The sequence below is a fragment of the Oppia nitens genome, unplaced genomic scaffold, assembly GCF_028296485.1.
Source record: "Oppia nitens isolate AA-2021 unplaced genomic scaffold, nextdenovo-longstitch-racon4-pilon3 scaffold9_pilon_pilon_pilon, whole genome shotgun sequence".
NCBI classification, from domain to species: Eukaryota; Metazoa; Arthropoda; class Arachnida; order Sarcoptiformes; family Oppiidae; genus Oppia; species Oppia nitens.
In genome coordinates this window covers 1,960,438-1,980,200 of record NW_026533253.1, presented here as the reverse complement: position 1 = coordinate 1,980,200, position 19,763 = coordinate 1,960,438, and the positions used below count along the sequence as shown (strand labels likewise).

Sequence of the window (19,763 nt, the reverse complement as noted above, 5' to 3'; positions counted from 1 at the left end):
ATTTATTACAGATTTATAGATATAAATATAAAATAAAATTATTGAAATATGTAATCAATGTACATTTTATTGGTTAGCTTACTTTATTAATATAAACACACTTACGCCCTTTTAGCACGCTTATTTGTACAATATTTACAGTTTGCAACATAAATAAAAAATTATATTAAACATATAATAATACCTTACATTTAAATTATTCACAAATTGTGTTTTGTTACTAAATTTATATAAATCTATAAAATAGTTTAATATATATACATATATACAGTATATATATATATATATATATATCATATGTGATATCATATTTTCTATTATTTTGTTTGACAATTTATTTACTAAATTATAAAATAAAAACTTAAGTTTATTTTCGGGAAAAAATGTTAAATTTATTGATAAACAAATTTAATATTGAAAAATCATCAATGGTGATTAATATATGCCTAAATTTTATATAAACCTAAATTGATTAATTTGTTTATTATATTTTAGTTATATAAAAATGCAAGATATTTAGCCATCAGATTACAAGAGTTGAATGGAACCAATGGAACAATTCGAAGATATTTTAGCCAAAAGTCTATATACTTTGCCGATAGAGTGGATGCAAATGAAACGGTCAGTCAATGAATGATTTAATTGATTTATTATTTTGAAAAAATGATTGAATTGATGATTGTATTTATGATTCAGAAATTTGACAAAATATTGATCGCAAATAGGGGTGAAATCGCCTGTCGGGTGATTAAGACGTGCAAACAAATGGGTATAACAAGTGTTGCCATTCATAGTGATATAGACTCGACAGCTCTTCATGTATTGACGGCCGATGAGGCCTATTGTGTGGGAAGTGCCGCCTCTAAGGATAGTTATCTAAATGTTGACGCTATTCTTGATGTGATTAACAAAAGTGGTGCCCAAGCCGTTCATCCGGGATATGGATTTCTATCGGAAAATACAGATTTTGCTAAAAAACTAAACCAATCGGGAGTTGAATTTATTGGTCCTAACAGTCAAGCCATTCATGCGATGGGAGATAAGATTGAGAGCAAAATTATTGCAAAGAAAGCCGGAGTTAATACCATTCCTGGTTATGATGGCGTGATTAAGAACGCCGATGATTGCGTCCGATTGGCCAATGAAATCGGTTATCCAGTTATGATTAAAGCGTCGGCCGGTGGCGGCGGTAAAGGTATGAGAATCGCTTGGAATGATAGGGACGCCGTTGAGGGCTTCCGATTCTCTTCAATGGAGGCGTCGTCCAGTTTTGGTGACGACAGACTACTTATTGAAAAATTTATTGAAAATCCACGACATATTGAAATACAAGTTCTTTGCGATAAACATAAAAACGCTTTATATCTTAATGAAAGAGAGTGTTCAATACAAAGACGTAACCAGAAGGTGATAGAGGAGGCGCCCAGTGTTTTCGTGGACCCAGAGTTGCGCCGAAAAATGGGTGAACAAGCGGTTGCACTGGCATTGAATGTCGGCTATGACTCCGCCGGAACCGTCGAATTTTTAGTTGATTCCCACAAGAATTTCTATTTTCTTGAAATGAATACTCGTCTACAAGTGGAACATCCTATCACTGAATACATCACTGGTATAGATCTGGTCCATCAAATGATACGTATTGCTAAAGGACATCAACTTAAGTACAAACAAAATGATATTCAATTGAAAGGTTGGGCCTTTGAATCTCGTATTTACGCTGAAGATCCGTACAAGAGTTTTGGTTTGCCATCAGTGGGTCGACTCACTAAATATAAAGAGCCGCTTCACATTGATAACGTCCGGTGCGATAGTGGTGTCAAAGAGGGTTCAGATATCAGCATATATTATGACCCACTTATCTGTAAATTAGTTACTTATGGACACAATAGAGACGAAGCGCTTAAAACAATGACTGAAGCTTTGGACGCGTATGTCATCAGAGGTTTAACTCATAATATTCCGCTTCTCAGAGATATAATAACTGAGAAAAATTTTGTTTCGGGAAATATTAGTACCAAATACTTGCAACAGACATATCCCGATGGCTTTAAAGGCACACAATTAACGCCTCAAACCTCTCAAAATGTGGCGACAATAGCGGCGGCCATCTTTGTCCGCGATAGTACTCGTGCTATGCATTTCTTGAATACCATTACCACTGATGATTCACTTCAAAATCCATTTATCGATTGGGATCTTCAGGTGAACATTGGTAAAGGAGAACAAATTTTACCGGTGAATCTCAAAATAGATGAAAATAGATATATTGTTGAAGTTAATGACCAAAAATTAGAGCTTAACAACACTTTTTCAATGGCTTCGCCAACCTTTCAATTCGCTATTAATGATGACTTATATTTGGTTCAATTGATATCAATTGACGGAACGGGACGAATGAGATTGCAATATAAGGGAACAATTGTATAATAAATTTAATGACATTTTTCTGCAAATATTTTAATTTTATATAACTTTTATATCATTTATTTGTTGATAGTTTGACATTCAAGTAATGACTACCAAAACTGCCAAATACTATGAATTAATTCCAACTAAACCTAAGCTCGACGTAAGCAAAATATTGAAGTCACCGATGCCTGGTTTGGTTAAATCAGTTGTCGTTGCTGTTGGAGATCAAGTAATTATTGATGTCTTTCTTTTTTTAGATAAAATTATTAGATGTAATATACAAATGTCTAATCTTTCAATTTTAAGGTCACTGAGGGTCAAGAAGTATGTGTGATTGAGGCAATGAAAATGCAAAATAGTCTTACAGTTAGCACTTCTGGTAAAATCAAAGCCATTAACTGTAAGACCGGCGATACCGTCGATGACGAACAGGTGCTCATTGAACTCGAATAACAGCTAAAATCTGATTATCAATATTATTGGTCATCAAAAAAAACACTCATAACTATTGTGTCGCAAAATATCAACTGTTTTTTATAGCAAAATATTTTTATTACTGTTATTTCTATTGGTTATTAATATACAAATTTTGAGACTATTATTTTTTTATTTTATTGAATAATCTTTATTAATATTTCAGAATCAATAAAAATATATATATAAATATTAAAAAGGATGTTAGTATTTGGAAAAATAAATATTTACAAAATATATTAAAACAATGTCAACAGATTAAAAACTATGTTTCTAAATGTTATTTAATATGATTAACATTTTTGCTGATTTTATAGCTAACAAAAACATTTCATCCTTTCATTGACTTAAATGACTAAAAATAGATAAACAAAATAAAAAATGTTTTTTAATAACATATTTATAGTATTTATGAGTTGTCTTAAAGAGTTTGTCATTGAAAGCTATTTTATCGATCATCTAAACTGTGCTAACACTGCATAACACAACATAACCCTCAACTCAGCCATAACATTACCGACTGCTCTCTACCTCTATGAGCAACTGCTCAGTAGTACTACAGTTGTACATCAGCTCTCTCTCTCTCTCTCTCTCTCTCTCTCTCTCTCTCTCTCTCTCTCTCTCTCTCTCTCTCTCTCTCTAATATTCCAATGTTTAACAATAATAAGACATTTTTGGCTTTAACTCAATAGTCAGCTGAGCAGTGAGTGATCAGTGATATAATAGCACTGATAGTTTGTGTGATGAGATGTTGCACATTGCATACCATTGCCAATCTCTATGTTTCTATGGGCTCTTTGGGTTTCTTTTTAGACCGTCATATCAGTGCGCTTTAATCCCTAACCTTGGATTTGAAGCTAACTTTTAAATTAAATTTAATATATTCGCATATAAAGAGCTAAATTATACTGTTTTGTAATTTAATCCAAAAAAAACTCATCGGATTTAATCATAGCTTAACAGTAATGTTGTGTTTTGTTTGTTTGTTAAGTGTTATCTAAATGACATGTTATACATAAGCCATAAGATATTGGTATTACCGTTATATTGTCCATCGGTTACTAATTTGCCTTTGGACTCATCATTATTTGTATTGAAGTCGTGTATAAATGTTTTAATTCAATGACAAACCAACGTATTTGGAAAAAAATTATATAAATTAATCAGTGGATTAGTTTTTAATTGTATATAAATGTAATGATATAATAAATATATATATATGTAAATATATACAATTTATACAATTGTGTCAGTAATACAATGGGATGACAATAACTGCTGACTAATTATTGCCTTATTATAGTGTAGAAGCATTGCAAGGAAACGTGAATTAGGGAGCAATTGGCTTATCATTGCTTTCAATACTATGAATCGATTCACGTCATATCGTAAGCACTCTGTATTGAATTAATTAATTTTTATAATTTTTAAATAATTTTTATTAATACTGATTTTCAACTATTGATCTTAAGTATGATTTTTATGTTTGTCAAATACATTTTATTAATGTATTAATTTAATGTTTTATTTTAAAATTAAAAAAAAACTATAGAATATGGGATTTTAAATAAAATAAATGTATTTTTACTCTATAAATAAGTAAAGGAACAAATCATATTATATTATAAAGCAAATAGAAATTAATTATTTAAGTGCTTAATTAATTTATTTAAACAATCAATAATTTTTTATAGATTTAATGTCAACTAATTATATTTGGGATTAAAGCTATTTCATCGATCAATACTTAACTAAAAAAACAAGATTATGAGATTTCATTTGGAAAATTGTCTTTTATTTAAAAATATTTCATTTGTTAGTAAAATTTATGCTGAATTGGGATATAATGTGCCTTCAAGTCTGGCTAAAACACAGATTGAATCAGTAAAAAACAAATCATAATTTATTTTAAAATTATATTTTAACAAAATATAATTAATTTCATCTGTGTATCAAATTGATACAAATTACAAAAATTGTAAGTTTTCTTATTAAGAATAAAAATTTTACTTATTTTCTAATTATATTTTATTATTTGATTTACATGAAATAAATCCATAAACTATAAAAAATTATAGTATTTATTATTTAAATAACTCCTTATATGGTATTGAATAAGGAATTAAATTACAATTATGGCTGTAATTCAATCAAATTCTGGCCAACGATCGTCCAAATGTCCGGACGGAGGCTGGGGTTGGGTTGTCGTGTTCGCCAGTTTTATGATACATGTGATCGCTGATGGAGTTACCTATACTTTTGGCATATTTTACTACGAAATACTTAAACACTATAAAACCAGTAATGCAATGACTTCATGGGTAGCATCCATTATGACGGGAACTACATATTGTGTTGGAAAGTATTAGTTTGTTGTAATAAAAAACAAAATCTTTATAAAATAAAATACATCTTTGATTAATAATTACAATTACTGTTAAACAGGTCCGATAGCCAGTGCTTTGACAAATAAATATGGCTGTAGAGCCGTTACTATAGCCGGTGCTATACTATCGAGTGTCGGCTTTTTATTAAGTTTGATCGCACCCGACGTTATCACACTTTACTTTACTATAGGAATCTGTACGGGATTTGGCTTTGGGCTCATGTATTTGCCCGCAATTGTCAGGTAAATAATTCTATAATATTTGTATTAAATTATTTATATTATTATTTTTAGTATTTATAATTTATTTATAAGTCATTTAATACTTTCATTATATCTCTAAAACGTGACACTACTGTAAATTAAATTATTTTTTAAATTATTAAGTGTTAGCTGTTATTTTGAAAAGAAGAGAGCATTTGCCACTGGAATAGCTGTTTGCGGCTCAGGTAGCTTAACATACAGTAATCATATATTTTAATCAATTTAATAAATACTTAATTACATAGGCATTGGTAGCGCTATATTGGCGCCACTAATTGAATGGCTAATTGTAATCTATGGGTGGAAGGGAGCGATGCTTATAGTGTCGGGACTGACATTAAATTGTTGTGTTTTTGGAGCACTTTTCCGCCCACTTGAAGATAATTATGAAGATAATGACGATAAATGTGAAGAAAACGATGTTAAAAGACCACTCAAAGATGCGGTTCCCAAATCAATATCAGCCAATGAAGCTTTTAAGATGAAACCAACGTTAGAGATAAATGTGACGACAAGTATTGAAGAGGAGGAAGAAGAGCTGGATATGTGTCGCGAAAAAAATGATTATTTAAAGAATGAATGCATTAGTTTAGCCAATAATTTACACGAATTTGTCGGTGAAATGCGATGTCCGACCAGACACTCATTTTCGGTTAACAAAGTCAATGAAAGTCTTATAAACGATAATTTTAATGAAAATGGTATACAAAACGCTACGAGTATGAGTTCAGTTCATGTTTACAATACTGAAACAAGTGCTGCAAAAAACTCAGAGAGACGAAGATCCTGTTCCTTATCGCCGGGAGTTCTCTATCGTAAAGACATCTTTTATAGCGGAAGTCTAATAAATATACCGCACTATAAATCAAATGCCGATTTACATCAATCGTCTAAAAAGTCGTCGCAAACCAAACAGTGTTTACTCTTCCGTTGTCTTCATTGTTCCCAAGAAATGATCGACACATTCAACGAAATGCTTGATTTTACTTTATTAAAGACCGCAATATTCTTGACATTTGCGATCTCTAATTTCCTAACAAGTATTGGTTTCTTTGTTCCGCACATTTATATTAAAGTTTGTTTGAATTTTTCATAATTAATATTTTTTAAGACTACTATTTAACTAATATTACACAATAATAATAATAATAATAATAGGATAGAGTGGTCGGTCTCGGCATAGCTTCACCAGAAGAGTCTGGATTTTTTATATCTTTGATAGGTATCGCCAGTACTGTCGGCCGACTTGTGTTCGGCTATCTGTCGGACCATTCATTTGTGAACCGTCTTTGGCTATACAGTGGTAGTCTGACTGTATGTGGTATCGCAACAATGTTCAGTTCATTAGCCCGTTCCTACAATTTAATGACAATCTATTGCACAATATTTGGTATTTCTTGTGGTAAAATCATTATAATTATTCATGTATTGTATTAGTCAATCATTAAAAGTATTAAAACTCTTTAATTAGGGACTTATGTAAGCCTTACGTCAGTAATTTTGGTCGATTTATTAGGAATTGAAAAGTTGACCAATGCTTTTGGTATACTACTCCTGTTTCAAGGGGTCGCCTCCTTTATTGGGCCTCCAATTATTGGTACATATATTTTATATTAACTAATAAATTGTAAACATATTTACTCACATTAATTGTTTAAAAGGTTGGTTATATGATATGTCTGGTTCATATGATCCTGGTTTCTATGTAGCCGGTAATCAATCTTAAATTAAATATTATTTTTTATAATATTAACTTATTCTACAAATATTTAATATTAATTTGAATGAATTTGCTATAATATACTGTATTTTATTTAAATCTTTTCATACAAATTTTCTAATATCTAATTTATATGACCTTGTACAATTTTTGATAATATTACAACAAATGTCTAGCTTTTAACAATTAACTTTTGATATTTTTGATAATTTTACTTAAATATTTTATTTATATCACATAACAATTAAAGTATAGAAGTTAGAAATTTCATAACTTATTATTCAAATGAAAAAAAGTTTTATAAATTTAATAGCTTTTAAACGCAATTAATGAAGTTATTGTTTTATTTTTTGTTTGGCAAACATTCATTTTTTGTATTGTTTGACAAATGATATCATTAAATATAAATGTAAATAAATTACATTATATACTGCAAACATGTTTATATGTAATCCAGTAAATAAATAAAAAATAATCTCGTATATTACGTTAAACTATGTAAACAATATACTGTATTTGATAAATAAACATTTCAAACGTAGGTGTTATCAATGAGACTCATAGTCATTATAGTAGTTTTTAAAAAACAACTCAAATTGTTATTTAAATAGTTAATTATAATTTTATTTATTAATGTAGAAATTTTGTTTTTAACTAATGTGATTTTTATTTTTTTTTAACAATTTTATCATTTAATATTTATAAATTAAAATATAATACTAATATAAAATATTAATTTGTTTTTCACCAAATTATTTTTCCTGTATTAAATGTTAGTCGTCTATAATACTAATTAATGTTTTTTTATTAATAGGTTGTATGATAGCTATGAGTGGAATAATGCTATACTTTATAGCATTAGTGAAATATTTCAAGTCATTGAAGAAAAGTTTTTCACTTTAATTTATAAGAATTTCATTAAAAAAATACAAATTATTTAAAAATTAGATTTAAAAAAATATGCACAATATGTGTAAAATGTGTGGTAATGTATAAAAATACTACAAACATCATTTTAAATTATTATTATTATTAAACACAAGTTTTATATATATTGTTAGAAATATTGTTAAAAACAATTTTATAGAAAAATGTTGTAAAAGTTGATAAATTGTATAAAATGCCTTATTTATTACATAACACAAATTTCCAACAAATTAATTATTTTATTATTTTATTGTTTCATTTATGAAATTTTGAGTCATAAAATTAATTCTTAATATTTATTTTTATGTTAATAACATTATATAATATATACTTACAGTACTTTCGGGATTTAATTTCTGTATATATATATTCAGTTTTTTAATATTTAAAAATAATTATACTGTAAATATCATCGTACAGTATATTATAAAACATAAGTTTGTCATAATATAACAAATTTAGAATAGTATAACAAAACTCTTTCTATAAATATTTAAAAATATATATTTTCTTAATATACAAATCTTGTTTATATACTGTATATACTGTATATATACAGTATTATCATTATATTACAATTAGTGTTATTACGATTAAACTGTTATAATTAACACAAAATGTTCATTTATATTATAATAAATTTTATTGTCATTAAATTAATTAATATATCTATAATTAAATGTTAAAATGTTTCTAGTCAAATTAAAACTATTTGTAGTTAATTATTTTATATCAATATATAATATATTTATTTATAAATTATTTAAACACTAATTTTTTTTATTTGCTGATAAATCAGTTTGTTTTTGTTGATTAGTACTTATTCTTCTAATTAAACTTAAATTTAAACAAATATTTTGTTCAATCAGATAAAAATCAAAATCAACCAATAAATAAAAGCAAATATTATAAATCCAATGGGAAAAGCAATTCGTGAAATGTAATCAATAAGTTTAGACCAAATTATATCATTTTCACTATCTTTAGGTAAAAATTTCCAATTTTTTATTTTTGAAATAATTTCATTTGTTGAGAAAAGTGATTGAGTTTTGACATCAGTTGAATGCATATCATAATTGATTTTATTGTCAATATATGAAACTTTTATATTAATATTACGATTATATCCAGGAATCTAAAATTTTAAAATAAATAGTAATTTTATTGTAAAATTATTAATTAATCAAAAACTAATGAACAAACCAATGGATAATAAGGTGTTGTATAGTATGTAGAGTTAGTCAATGAAACATTATTTTCGTTATTTTCTTGTATTTTAGGTGTTTGTGAATCATTTTTATCGCAAATATCTTTTAAATGTTTTTCATGGACTGCTTCTATATATTTAACAATTGTGTACTCAAATAGTGATCCAAATATAAACATCAAACAACCCTTTTTTAATTAAATTTATAATATAAAGCATTTAAATAATTTATAAATAAAACTTAATTTCGAGAAAAATCATACCAATAGCCAGATATCAACTAACTATAAAATTTAATTAATATTTTTTTAGTATTAAATCAATTAAATTATAATAACATTAACTAACAGTTATATATGAAACTCGAGGTAATTCCTGTCGGACGCCAACAGATTGTGCACTAATTGCTAACAAACACATCACACATAACGCCACCCGAGCCGGCAGTGTATCCGATGATATCCTATAATTTAATTAAATTTTATTTATAATAATTAATAAAAAGTTAATTATTAATTTAGAAATATATAAGTAACCAAAATGAAAGCCAACTGAGAAAGACAATGATAAAACTGGGTAAATATACGTGAAATAATTTGTTTGCAATCATTTCCTTAAATGTAAATGTGACCTGGATAATCGAAAAATATCCTACAAAATAATTAATTATAATTGAAAACAATGTTATTAAATAATTCAGTTTTAAAGTTTTAAACCTTCAAAAGTAGAGATATTAAATGATTGATAGCTAATATCAAGTTTGTGTTTTGAAAGTTTTAATCGTGGATGAAGTGCTATAGGTGTAGGAATATGCCATTTATAGATAACTTTGGTCAATGGATAGGTATCTATAAAAAAAATAATAAACATTATCTTAAAATTTTTATAATTAAAATTTTATTTTAAAAAATCTAAGTAACGAACAGCTTCTGAATTTAAGCCGACAATTGAAAGTCTCTTTTGGATGTTTATGAAAATCCATGGGACAACTCACGATTGATGCCATCCTTTTTGTTAATTATTATTATATAAATATTTTATTAAAAAAATAGTCATTTAGTTTAATTATATATTAATACTTTGTAATATATTGTAAGTAACAATAGTTGTCATAATTTTTAATTTTCAAAACTTGAGTATTATATGCTTTGGTAACCACTTTCTCAGTTTTAGAGTTTGTCATAATTGTCTGTAATATTATATTATAATTAAAATAAAATTACAGTAAAAACATAAATTTATTACATCGGGAACCCAAAAATATTTAAAATCTTCTGTTTGTATAACAGCCGTATCTATTGAAAAATCAGTTGATTAACACTTATATATTATTATTGTTAATTTTTGAGAGAGAGAGAGAGAGAGAGAGAAAGAGAGAGAGAATATAGAAATTGATATGGGTTAATTTAATTAATAACTAAAAAAAGTTTATAAAAATAAAACATACCTTCGGATGTATTCAAGTAAATCATAGCAAATCTCAATTTTTGTAAATATAAATTACAAAATTGTTTGGAAATATTCCACTCATGTTTCAAATAGTAGTCGAGTCGAAAATCCTATTAAACATAGATTTCAATAATATTTTTAACAGTTTTTATGTATTGACAGTCAAACTAGCCATATCTTTAACATTGATTTCGCCCTTATTGTCAACAAATAATTGGACTGAGATTACAAGTGATTCGCCTACAAAAAAGTTTGTATTTAAAATTAAAATCCTATGTTTGCTTTGATATACTTATATAACAAAATTAATTTATTTGCCTTCATTTGCAGGAGAAATCATAACAACACATCCTATTGTTTTGCTTAAAATAATAATTTCTAAAACAATTACAATAAATCTTAAGATATTGACATACATTTTAAATACTGTATATTGAATTCACAAATATATTATAAGTATATTAAAAGAGATTAGAAGTAATTTAAATTTTATTAAATTATCGATATATGATATAATGCTTAATAATATTTCAGAAAACCTCAAAGTAATTTAAATATTGTAAATGTTTTAAGACATTTAACATTATATTTAATCTATAAATATAACTCTAATTCTGTATATTATTTTTACATTTCTTTATAAAAAATCAATCAAAAATCTAAAACAATTTGCAAAACATTTGTATTATTTAATGTTAAAAGTCACGCAAACATCTATTATTTCATTAAATATATGTAAGAATTATTTTAGTTAAAAACATTTTATAATTTATCGAAAATCTATTAAACAGTTTATACATATAGATTTTATTCTACCTATTATTTTATAATTAATATTTTATAGTATATTATATATTATAATTATTGAATTATTATAATTTTTATTAAGTTTTTATGTTTATATTATGAATACAGTTAAAGTGAATTAATAAAAAAATGTATAAATATATGTCAAAGTTTAAAATATATCAAATATGATAATTGAAATTTATTAATAACTATTATTGTAGTAATTTTATAGTTTTGAAAAAAAGGTTATTCAAATTATTAAAATAAACCCAATTATATTTAGTTATTGTATTTTATTTATAAAAACAAGAAATTTATATAACTTTTTAAAAAACATTTTGTAAAAATATAATTTGTTTCAATTTGTATGTTATTGTCAATAGATGTCAGTAAATGTTCGACAGCTTTGGCATAGATATTGTTTTCTAAATGTTATTTAAGTTTTAATTATTATAAATTAAAATAAAGTGCAACCTTTAATAAATCTTAATTATAAATTTTATAAATTTTTGTATTTTTAACTCATTATTTATATTTGTCTTAAATAAAAATTTAAATTAAATTTTAGTCGTATATTTAAACTAAACAAATTTATAAGTTATAGGTATCGATTAATGAATATTGTATAAAAATTTATTGAGAAATTTAAAATAATATTCAAATTTTGTATAATATAAAATAATAATTTGACAGTAAATAATAATACAGAATAATTTGAGTTTAGGGAAGTTATTATATTTATTTAATTTATTTTTTATTTTTAATATAACAATTTAGAGCTGAATATTATTATTATTTGCAATATTATGTGTTATACAATTGTTATTTATATAGAATGATAATAATAATAAAATATAAATTATAAAATATTATTTAAATTATTAAAATAGTTTAATATGTTTTTGATAGACAAACAAAGCAAAACAATTGGCGCATACTTTTGGCAAAAGTTCAATCAATATAACGCTAGGAATACTAAAAGTTTTGTATCAAAAAAAATAAAATAAAAAAATTACCGCAATATTAATTAGATATTGATTTAGAAATGTCTTTTGTCTGCAAAAAGCAAAATGAAAAATAACATTAAATAGTAAAATGAAAAAAGAAATATTATATATCACTGTTATAGCAATGAAAAGCCGTTCAATTAATATCTAAACAATAAGTCTAAAATTTTTTGGTCTCTCAGTAAACTGCAATCCATTGATTTATAGTTTAATTTCATTAAAACCAATCTTTTTTAGGTCTGATAAGTGTCAGAGCAATTGCCACAAACAGGTGATGGCTATTGTCTGGGTCTTGAAAAACGATGATTAATTGTTTGCTGGTTTAGTCAATGAGTGCACTGTATGCCAGTGCCTGTGCCTCCAAACCGCACACAACATACATATAATATTATATTCATCTAATAGTTTAATATAATGTACTTTTTTATGATTACTGTTTTATCAAAAGCCGCCCCAATTGTAACTTTTTGTTGGATGACTTAACTCGTGGCTCATGAGGACTGAACTTAATTTTTTATTGTCAGTTTAATTGCAGACCTCATACCCGGCACAAGGGCTTAACTCATACCAGTGCTGATACACCACTAATCAAAGATTTGGCAAAACATCTAATGATTACAAATTTTTACTTATATATCATATTAGCTGTTCCGTAGAAATTCATAAATTATTATTAAACAAACTATTGTTATATATATTTTTTTGTTGAAGCATTTGTTTTTAGTTTTGCCAAATAATTTAAAAATATAATAATAATTAAGTGAAAAACATCAATAAGTTAGAGATAAGCCCTTTAGTTATGGACATTGCTTTGAATATTTTTGATACGATATATCCGTTTGAATGGCAAATACTAGTCTTTGCTTTCATCGATCATTTGAATTGACAGTAAACGCAATGGCACTCAATTGTGGTCCTAATAATTATCGCCTCTAATCATAGGTACTCCTATTGCGAGATATATACGGCCTCTGAGTGCGCGAGAGGTCTGTGCTGTCTATGTTTTGCTCTGTTTTCATCACTCCATGTGTTTGTAATTACAAGAGATACTGAGTGACCACTGAAATGAAATTGTTTTTTGTAGAGGAAGTCCTTCTAAACAAAAACATAAAAATTATTAAATCTCAACAAAAGAAACAAATGATAAGAGAAGAGAAAATTGGAAATGAATTGAAAAACAATTCATTTTTATAGCAATTTGTGAGCAAATCTGAAACAAACTGCAAAAACATTGCGCATATTATTGTATGTTAAGACTGGAGTACTGGAGTGGCACAGGTATGACTTGGAGTGTATGATGTAATGGCATGTATGACCATCATGTGCTGTATGTAACTATACATTTATACACAATATACACTGTATATACCTGTATGTGTGTGTGTGTTGTGATGTCTATGGGATCTACTAAATGATGGTTTTGTGTTTTAAAACATAATTATATTTATATTGCCGTATAAGTGCTGTTTGTTTCTTTACATACTATCAAACATATAGTGAGCTAATGTTTAAAATAATGTAAGACTTAATGCCCACAAAAAGGTAATTCATGTGCTGTTGAAATGTTGTCTTCAGCCCAGAAAGAGAGAGAGACGAACCCCTGATTATAGGCTGTCATTACCATTGATGAGCCAACAGTACTAACACTAAGAGAAGGTCACGACTTTATACTTCAATTGCTTCACTAATCGAGACATACGAGACATATGAGAGAAAAGAGATTTCAGTCATTTCAGGTGCGATACTATACTCATCCAAACTATTAAATTCATTAACATTTTGCACATTTCATACAATTTTTACACATCGACTCATCAATTGAATAGTTGTTTGAAATAAAAATCAAGTTTTGTTTCAACACTCAATATTTGTCTGTTTTTCTCAAATCATTTAACTTAATTGAATGATAAGGTAAATGAAATTAATTGAAAAGTTAAAAAGTTTGTTACAATACGAGATCAACACCGAGACTAATATTATATGAGTTCTCTGAAAAATATAAGAAATAAATGGAAAGGAAGCCAAAAGTTGTGATTTGTCTCAAATCTACTGTAAAAGTGAATTTGCAGTCAAATTATAGTCACAACAACTAAAAAGTATAACCAAAACAAAACAATGCGAAAAAAAATTGTAGTCATCTTCGTGCGGGTGGAGGAGTACTGCGATGGGGAGGACCTGCCAGTGCAGTGTCTCCTAAAAAAAACAGTAATTTCCAGTAATTTTAGGTTATTGTCTAAAACATAGCATCACTGTATACATGAAGTGCACATTTCGTGTAACCAAATGTTTGTTTCTTTTCGTTGTCCATTATTTTAAATCTTTTAAACTATTTCATTGGTCATTGTTTTCATCATCAAAATAATAATACAGTAATAACTTATAATAAAAATAATAATAATAAATATAAAATAATAATATACAAGACCTGGTGTTTAGGAGGTTTAATGAAAACTGGTTTGAAATTTGAATTTATTCTAAATATATATATATTTTGTATTATAAATAGATTTGATTTTCTCGACAAAAATTTGAAATTTGAGACCAAGTTTTAAAGGTTTCAATTTTTATTAATATATTGATATATAAAATATACTAATATAAACTCGAAATGTGATTTTCAAGTTTAAAATTTTACGATTGAATACTTAACAAAATTACTTTAAATCAAAATAATTTATATTTTAATTTAATAGTCAAACTCAAGTATTAAATGTGTAAATATTTTAAATTTAACAAAATATTTATTTGTTAAATTAATTTACTACTGTTAAATATATTTATATTTTTATTATATTTAAAACTGTTATATGATTAATGTTACATTAATATTATATATTAAACTATAAAAATTTAATGTTCACAAATTTTATTATTATATTATAATTCAAATAATTGCATAATACTGTTGTAAATAATATTAACAGACATATTATTGTCATGACTTAGTTAATCAAACCATGATTTGAAATTTGGTAATTATTAATATTTTAAAAAGTTATTATAAATATTTATAAAAATTATTTGTTATAAAATTTAGTATTATTTTACAGATATATCTTGATTTACAAATAATTTGTCATAAATTTTAAAATAATAAAACAAATAAAATTTTAACAAAATTATAATATTGAATAATAATAACTTAAGAGAATAAATACCATAAATAGAATTATTAAATATTTTCAAATTTATACAATTCTGCTATTATTTTCAAAACAAATGTAAAATTATAATTAGAGTGTATTATATTTAAATAAGTAAATTATAAAACATTATAAATAAACATTAATAATTTTAAGAAATTATATAAAACTATTCTTAATAATATTTTACAAAATGATAATTTATTAACAGTATACTATAAAAATAAACTTTTTATTTTGATTTATAGTATTTTTTATTATAGTATTAGTATTCAAGTAATAATTATCTTTTAATAACATAAGGTTTATTTTCAATTACACTGTAAAAATTTAATATTTTATTATTATTATTATTTAAACTTGTTAGTAGTTTAAGTTAAAAGTAATTTAGATATATTAGATTTACAATAGCATTTTTTAGTAAACAAAAAATTCAACCATTTGTCTAATAAATTAAAATTTTTTTAGTCATAATATTTATTAATTCATATCAATTTAATCAACATTAATATTCTTAAAATTATAGATTAAAAAATAAATTTAAAGACTAATATTACAAAATAAATACAGTATTGAGTTAACTGAGCAATGAATCTGTGATTTGATCCATTAATAGGGGATTTATATCCATTTGATGATATTTTTAGTTCAATATAAACTCAATCATTATTTTTTTTAAATCTAAGTTTTGAAGCACAGGTGGTCTTCTTAAATGTGGTATTATTTTGGACTTATAAGAGGATACAAAAGATTTATAGTTTTATATTTAATCAATTTTTGAAAAATTTTATATCATATTATTTTGATAGTTTAAATTAATATTTTATTATTGTTAATTAATTTAAATGTAATTAATAATTTTAATCTTTTATATATTTACAGTAAAAATAAATAAAAAATTAACATTATTTAATTTTAGTAACATATTGGCAATTAATAATAAATTATAAGCATTATAAGTTTAATTTTATTTTTAATAATTGAGTTTTTGAAAGTATAATTAATAATCTAGTACTTTATACAATATATTGCAACTAAAATTTATTATATTTATATTCAAATATAAGTTTGTTTGTATACATTTGATATGATTTTTAGTCTAAATATAAAAGAAAATAATGTATATTTTTAAAGATTATCAATGAATTAGTTTAATTAAAATTTATTTAATTGTAATTAGCTATTGAAAATATTTTAATTTAGTACTAAAAAAATTATATTAATATTTATATATTAGCTGACCAGTATTTTTACTTTTTTTAATATATAAAAAATTTATAATTAACAAAATATTATAATATATTTTGATCTATACATTATGTATTTAATATAGTGTACAGTATAATAAATTATATATAATATTTGATAATTTTAATTTATTTTTTGGAATGAGTGAGTGTGTGTTAGAGAGAGAGAGAGAGAGAGAGAGAGAGAGAGAGAGAGAGAGAGAGAGAGAGAGAGACTAACTAAGAGAGTTATATAATAATAATTCATTATATTTTGTTATGGATTTTCATCTTTTAGATGAATGAGTGGTGCCTTTATTATTGCGCACAGAATAAGTTAATATAAAAATTTATAACTCGAGAAAAATAAATTCATATTTCTTTTCCATAAAGTAATGAAGTTTTCAAAACTAATTAAATTGTTAAAAAATCGGCAAAAAAATAAAATATTACATATATATATATATATATAGCATATTATACAATATATACATATATAATATATAGATTTATACTTATGTGGATATTTATAAATAAGAGATATATCTGTAACAAGTGGTCGGACGGGTAAACAAATTAAAGTATAATTTATAATATATAAGATGCAAATGCAATCATAATTCCGTGAACTTTCCATCCCTTAAAAAATTTGTTTAGCAATTCATAGTTTCAGTTCTTCCTCTTAAATATTGGATTATATGATATGACCGAACCGTGCATTTTGATGTACTATCTCTCCTACAAATATATCCATATATATGATACTCAAGTGCTGCTGCAGTATAACAAACATATAGCGGTTGTCTATGATTTTGATTAATGACCGCTTCTTAAAATGGTTATCAATATACAGTATATACAGTATATATATATATATATTTTGTAGTGAACAACTTCTTTAATTTTAAAATTAAGTGTTTATGAATTTTAAGTGCAAAATTGACTTCATTTATAATAATTTTAATTTTAATATATTCATAACATTTAATGTGCCGACAACGGTTCAAATTTATTGTTTTTATTAACTATTATTTTTATTAAATTGATTTGCATTAACTTAGATTAATTTGCCAAAATATTTGATAATTTAATTATATTTATAATAAGAGTATCATTTAAATGTTTTTTTCATTATAAAAAAAATAATTAAAACATTTTTATTTTATTTATTAGTATAATATACTTTAATTTATTTTACATTACTGTAACATTAAATAAACTATTAAAGTATAATGTAACTGAATCTTCTACAGTATAATATTTTACATTAAAATTAAATAGTAAAAAATGTTTATCTCACATCCAATAAGTAATAAAATATAAATAATATAAATTAATGATAAAATTAAATCCACAAATATTTGTTTTGTGTTTAGCAATAGTTATGAGAGATCTAAAGGTATTTGAAGTATTTAAGCGTTTGTTTTATACGAACGAATAAATAACATAAACTGTTGTATATTTACAACAATTTTATTATGTTATTTAAGTAGTGAAATGACCAGAATTTATGTTATTTACGATTTTGTGGCACATATATAGTGAATTGAATGTACAGTATTAATATGACATTGTGTTGGGCACTGTTAGGCATTTGGTAAGCACTGGTAGGCACCACGCAGTCTACTATATAAATGTATATTTACTATTAGCCACAAAATCTTATTCTTTTAAACATTTATTTTATTCTTTCATTTCTTTTCTCAAGACTTGAATAACTTATCCTTTATTTTGAAGTAAACCATTAAAAGACAAGAAATTATTCATTTCAAGTGAAATGCCTTTAAGAGACAATTGATAGCACTAAACATGTAGTGTAGTGAACACCTCATAAACCAACCACTCCTACAGTTCTTTAGCAGATTGATTGTCCCTTACATATGATACAGTGCTGACCAAACTTAAGCACTACAAGGCTTTAGGATATTTGAAACACTAGTAAACAATAGGTAAAGGAAAGAGAAAATAGCAAAACAAATGTTTCGTTGAACCCCTGAAGCCATAACCCATAACCTCACTCTACCAATACATTACAGTGTGTGACAAAATTGATTTTATGGACAACCAAATGGGTTGATCCGATGGTCACCTCATCAATGAACGTCATATCATATGCCTATGATAGGGAACACCTAAACTAGTGCAACAAATATTCAATAGTACTGGTGCTTACCATTGCATCGATTCAGAGATAATGAGTGAGTATTTGATCAAAAACTGGTAACGAATTAATGTTTCGTATGAATTGAAGGTCTGTTTGTTATGATGGCAGACCTGTAGAGCTGTTCTGCTTAACGACTGAACTGTGTTTGTGTCCAACCATTTGCACACAGGTGTAGGTCATTCCCTGCTGTTGGGAGGACAGACCGACCTGAAAACTGTCACTCACTATCACACCGGGACTATCATATTTACAGTCCAATAGCCTTAGCTACCGGGTCTTATATATTGCGCGTTTTTATCTATAAAGGAACTCCTGCTGATATACCTGTGCTTGAAATTTCACAAAAATTTTGCTTATTTTTTTCATTGCTTATGTTTTCTTAACGGCAGTACAGAGAGATTCAAATAGTAATGTTATAAATACTGTGAAATATTGTATATATTTTTAGTGTTTTAAGAGCCTTTGATTTAATGTTTATTTGCAACAAACTGTTAATCAGTTGATAGAAAGCAACAGGAATTTGAAAGGAGTGGTCAACCGTTCATACATTGCATACCTCCTCATAAATAGTTTAGTTTTGGATCCAAAAAATTATATT

General features: G+C 25.3%; 3 protein-coding genes across 3 annotated transcripts; 2 read left to right on the top strand and 1 right to left on the bottom strand.

Annotated features, from left to right (window-relative positions):
• The first annotated feature begins 353 nt into the window (after window positions 1-353).
• On the top strand, window positions 354-3,015 carry LOC128964453 (propionyl-CoA carboxylase alpha chain, mitochondrial-like). The gene is made up of 5 exons (XM_054311039.1): window positions 354-431; window positions 496-621; window positions 697-2,421; window positions 2,498-2,638; window positions 2,716-3,015. The coding sequence occupies exons 1-5, from the start codon at window positions 384-386 to the stop codon at window positions 2,860-2,862; spliced, it is 2,187 nt and encodes a 728-aa protein (XP_054167014.1). The 5' UTR covers window positions 354-383; the 3' UTR covers window positions 2,863-3,015.
• Window positions 3,016-4,995: 1,980 nt separating this feature from the next.
• On the top strand, window positions 4,996-8,156 carry LOC128964732 (monocarboxylate transporter 12-like). The gene is made up of 8 exons (XM_054311369.1): window positions 4,996-5,239; window positions 5,327-5,512; window positions 5,657-5,718; window positions 5,779-6,608; window positions 6,692-6,935; window positions 7,005-7,130; window positions 7,195-7,245; window positions 8,068-8,156. The coding sequence occupies exons 1-8, from the start codon at window positions 5,019-5,021 to the stop codon at window positions 8,154-8,156; spliced, it is 1,809 nt and encodes a 602-aa protein (XP_054167344.1). The 5' UTR covers window positions 4,996-5,018.
• A 1,203-nt stretch (window positions 8,157-9,359) lies between these two features.
• Window positions 9,360-10,393, bottom strand: LOC128964731 (glycine receptor subunit alpha-3-like). Its single transcript, XM_054311368.1, has 6 exons — window positions 10,312-10,393; window positions 10,104-10,235; window positions 9,924-10,038; window positions 9,736-9,850; window positions 9,651-9,671; window positions 9,360-9,575 (listed from the first exon to the last, which is right to left on the bottom strand). Exons 1-6 carry the CDS (start codon window positions 10,391-10,393, stop codon window positions 9,360-9,362), a joined length of 681 nt encoding a protein of 226 aa, XP_054167343.1.
• Window positions 10,394-19,763: the final 9,370 nt, after the last annotated feature.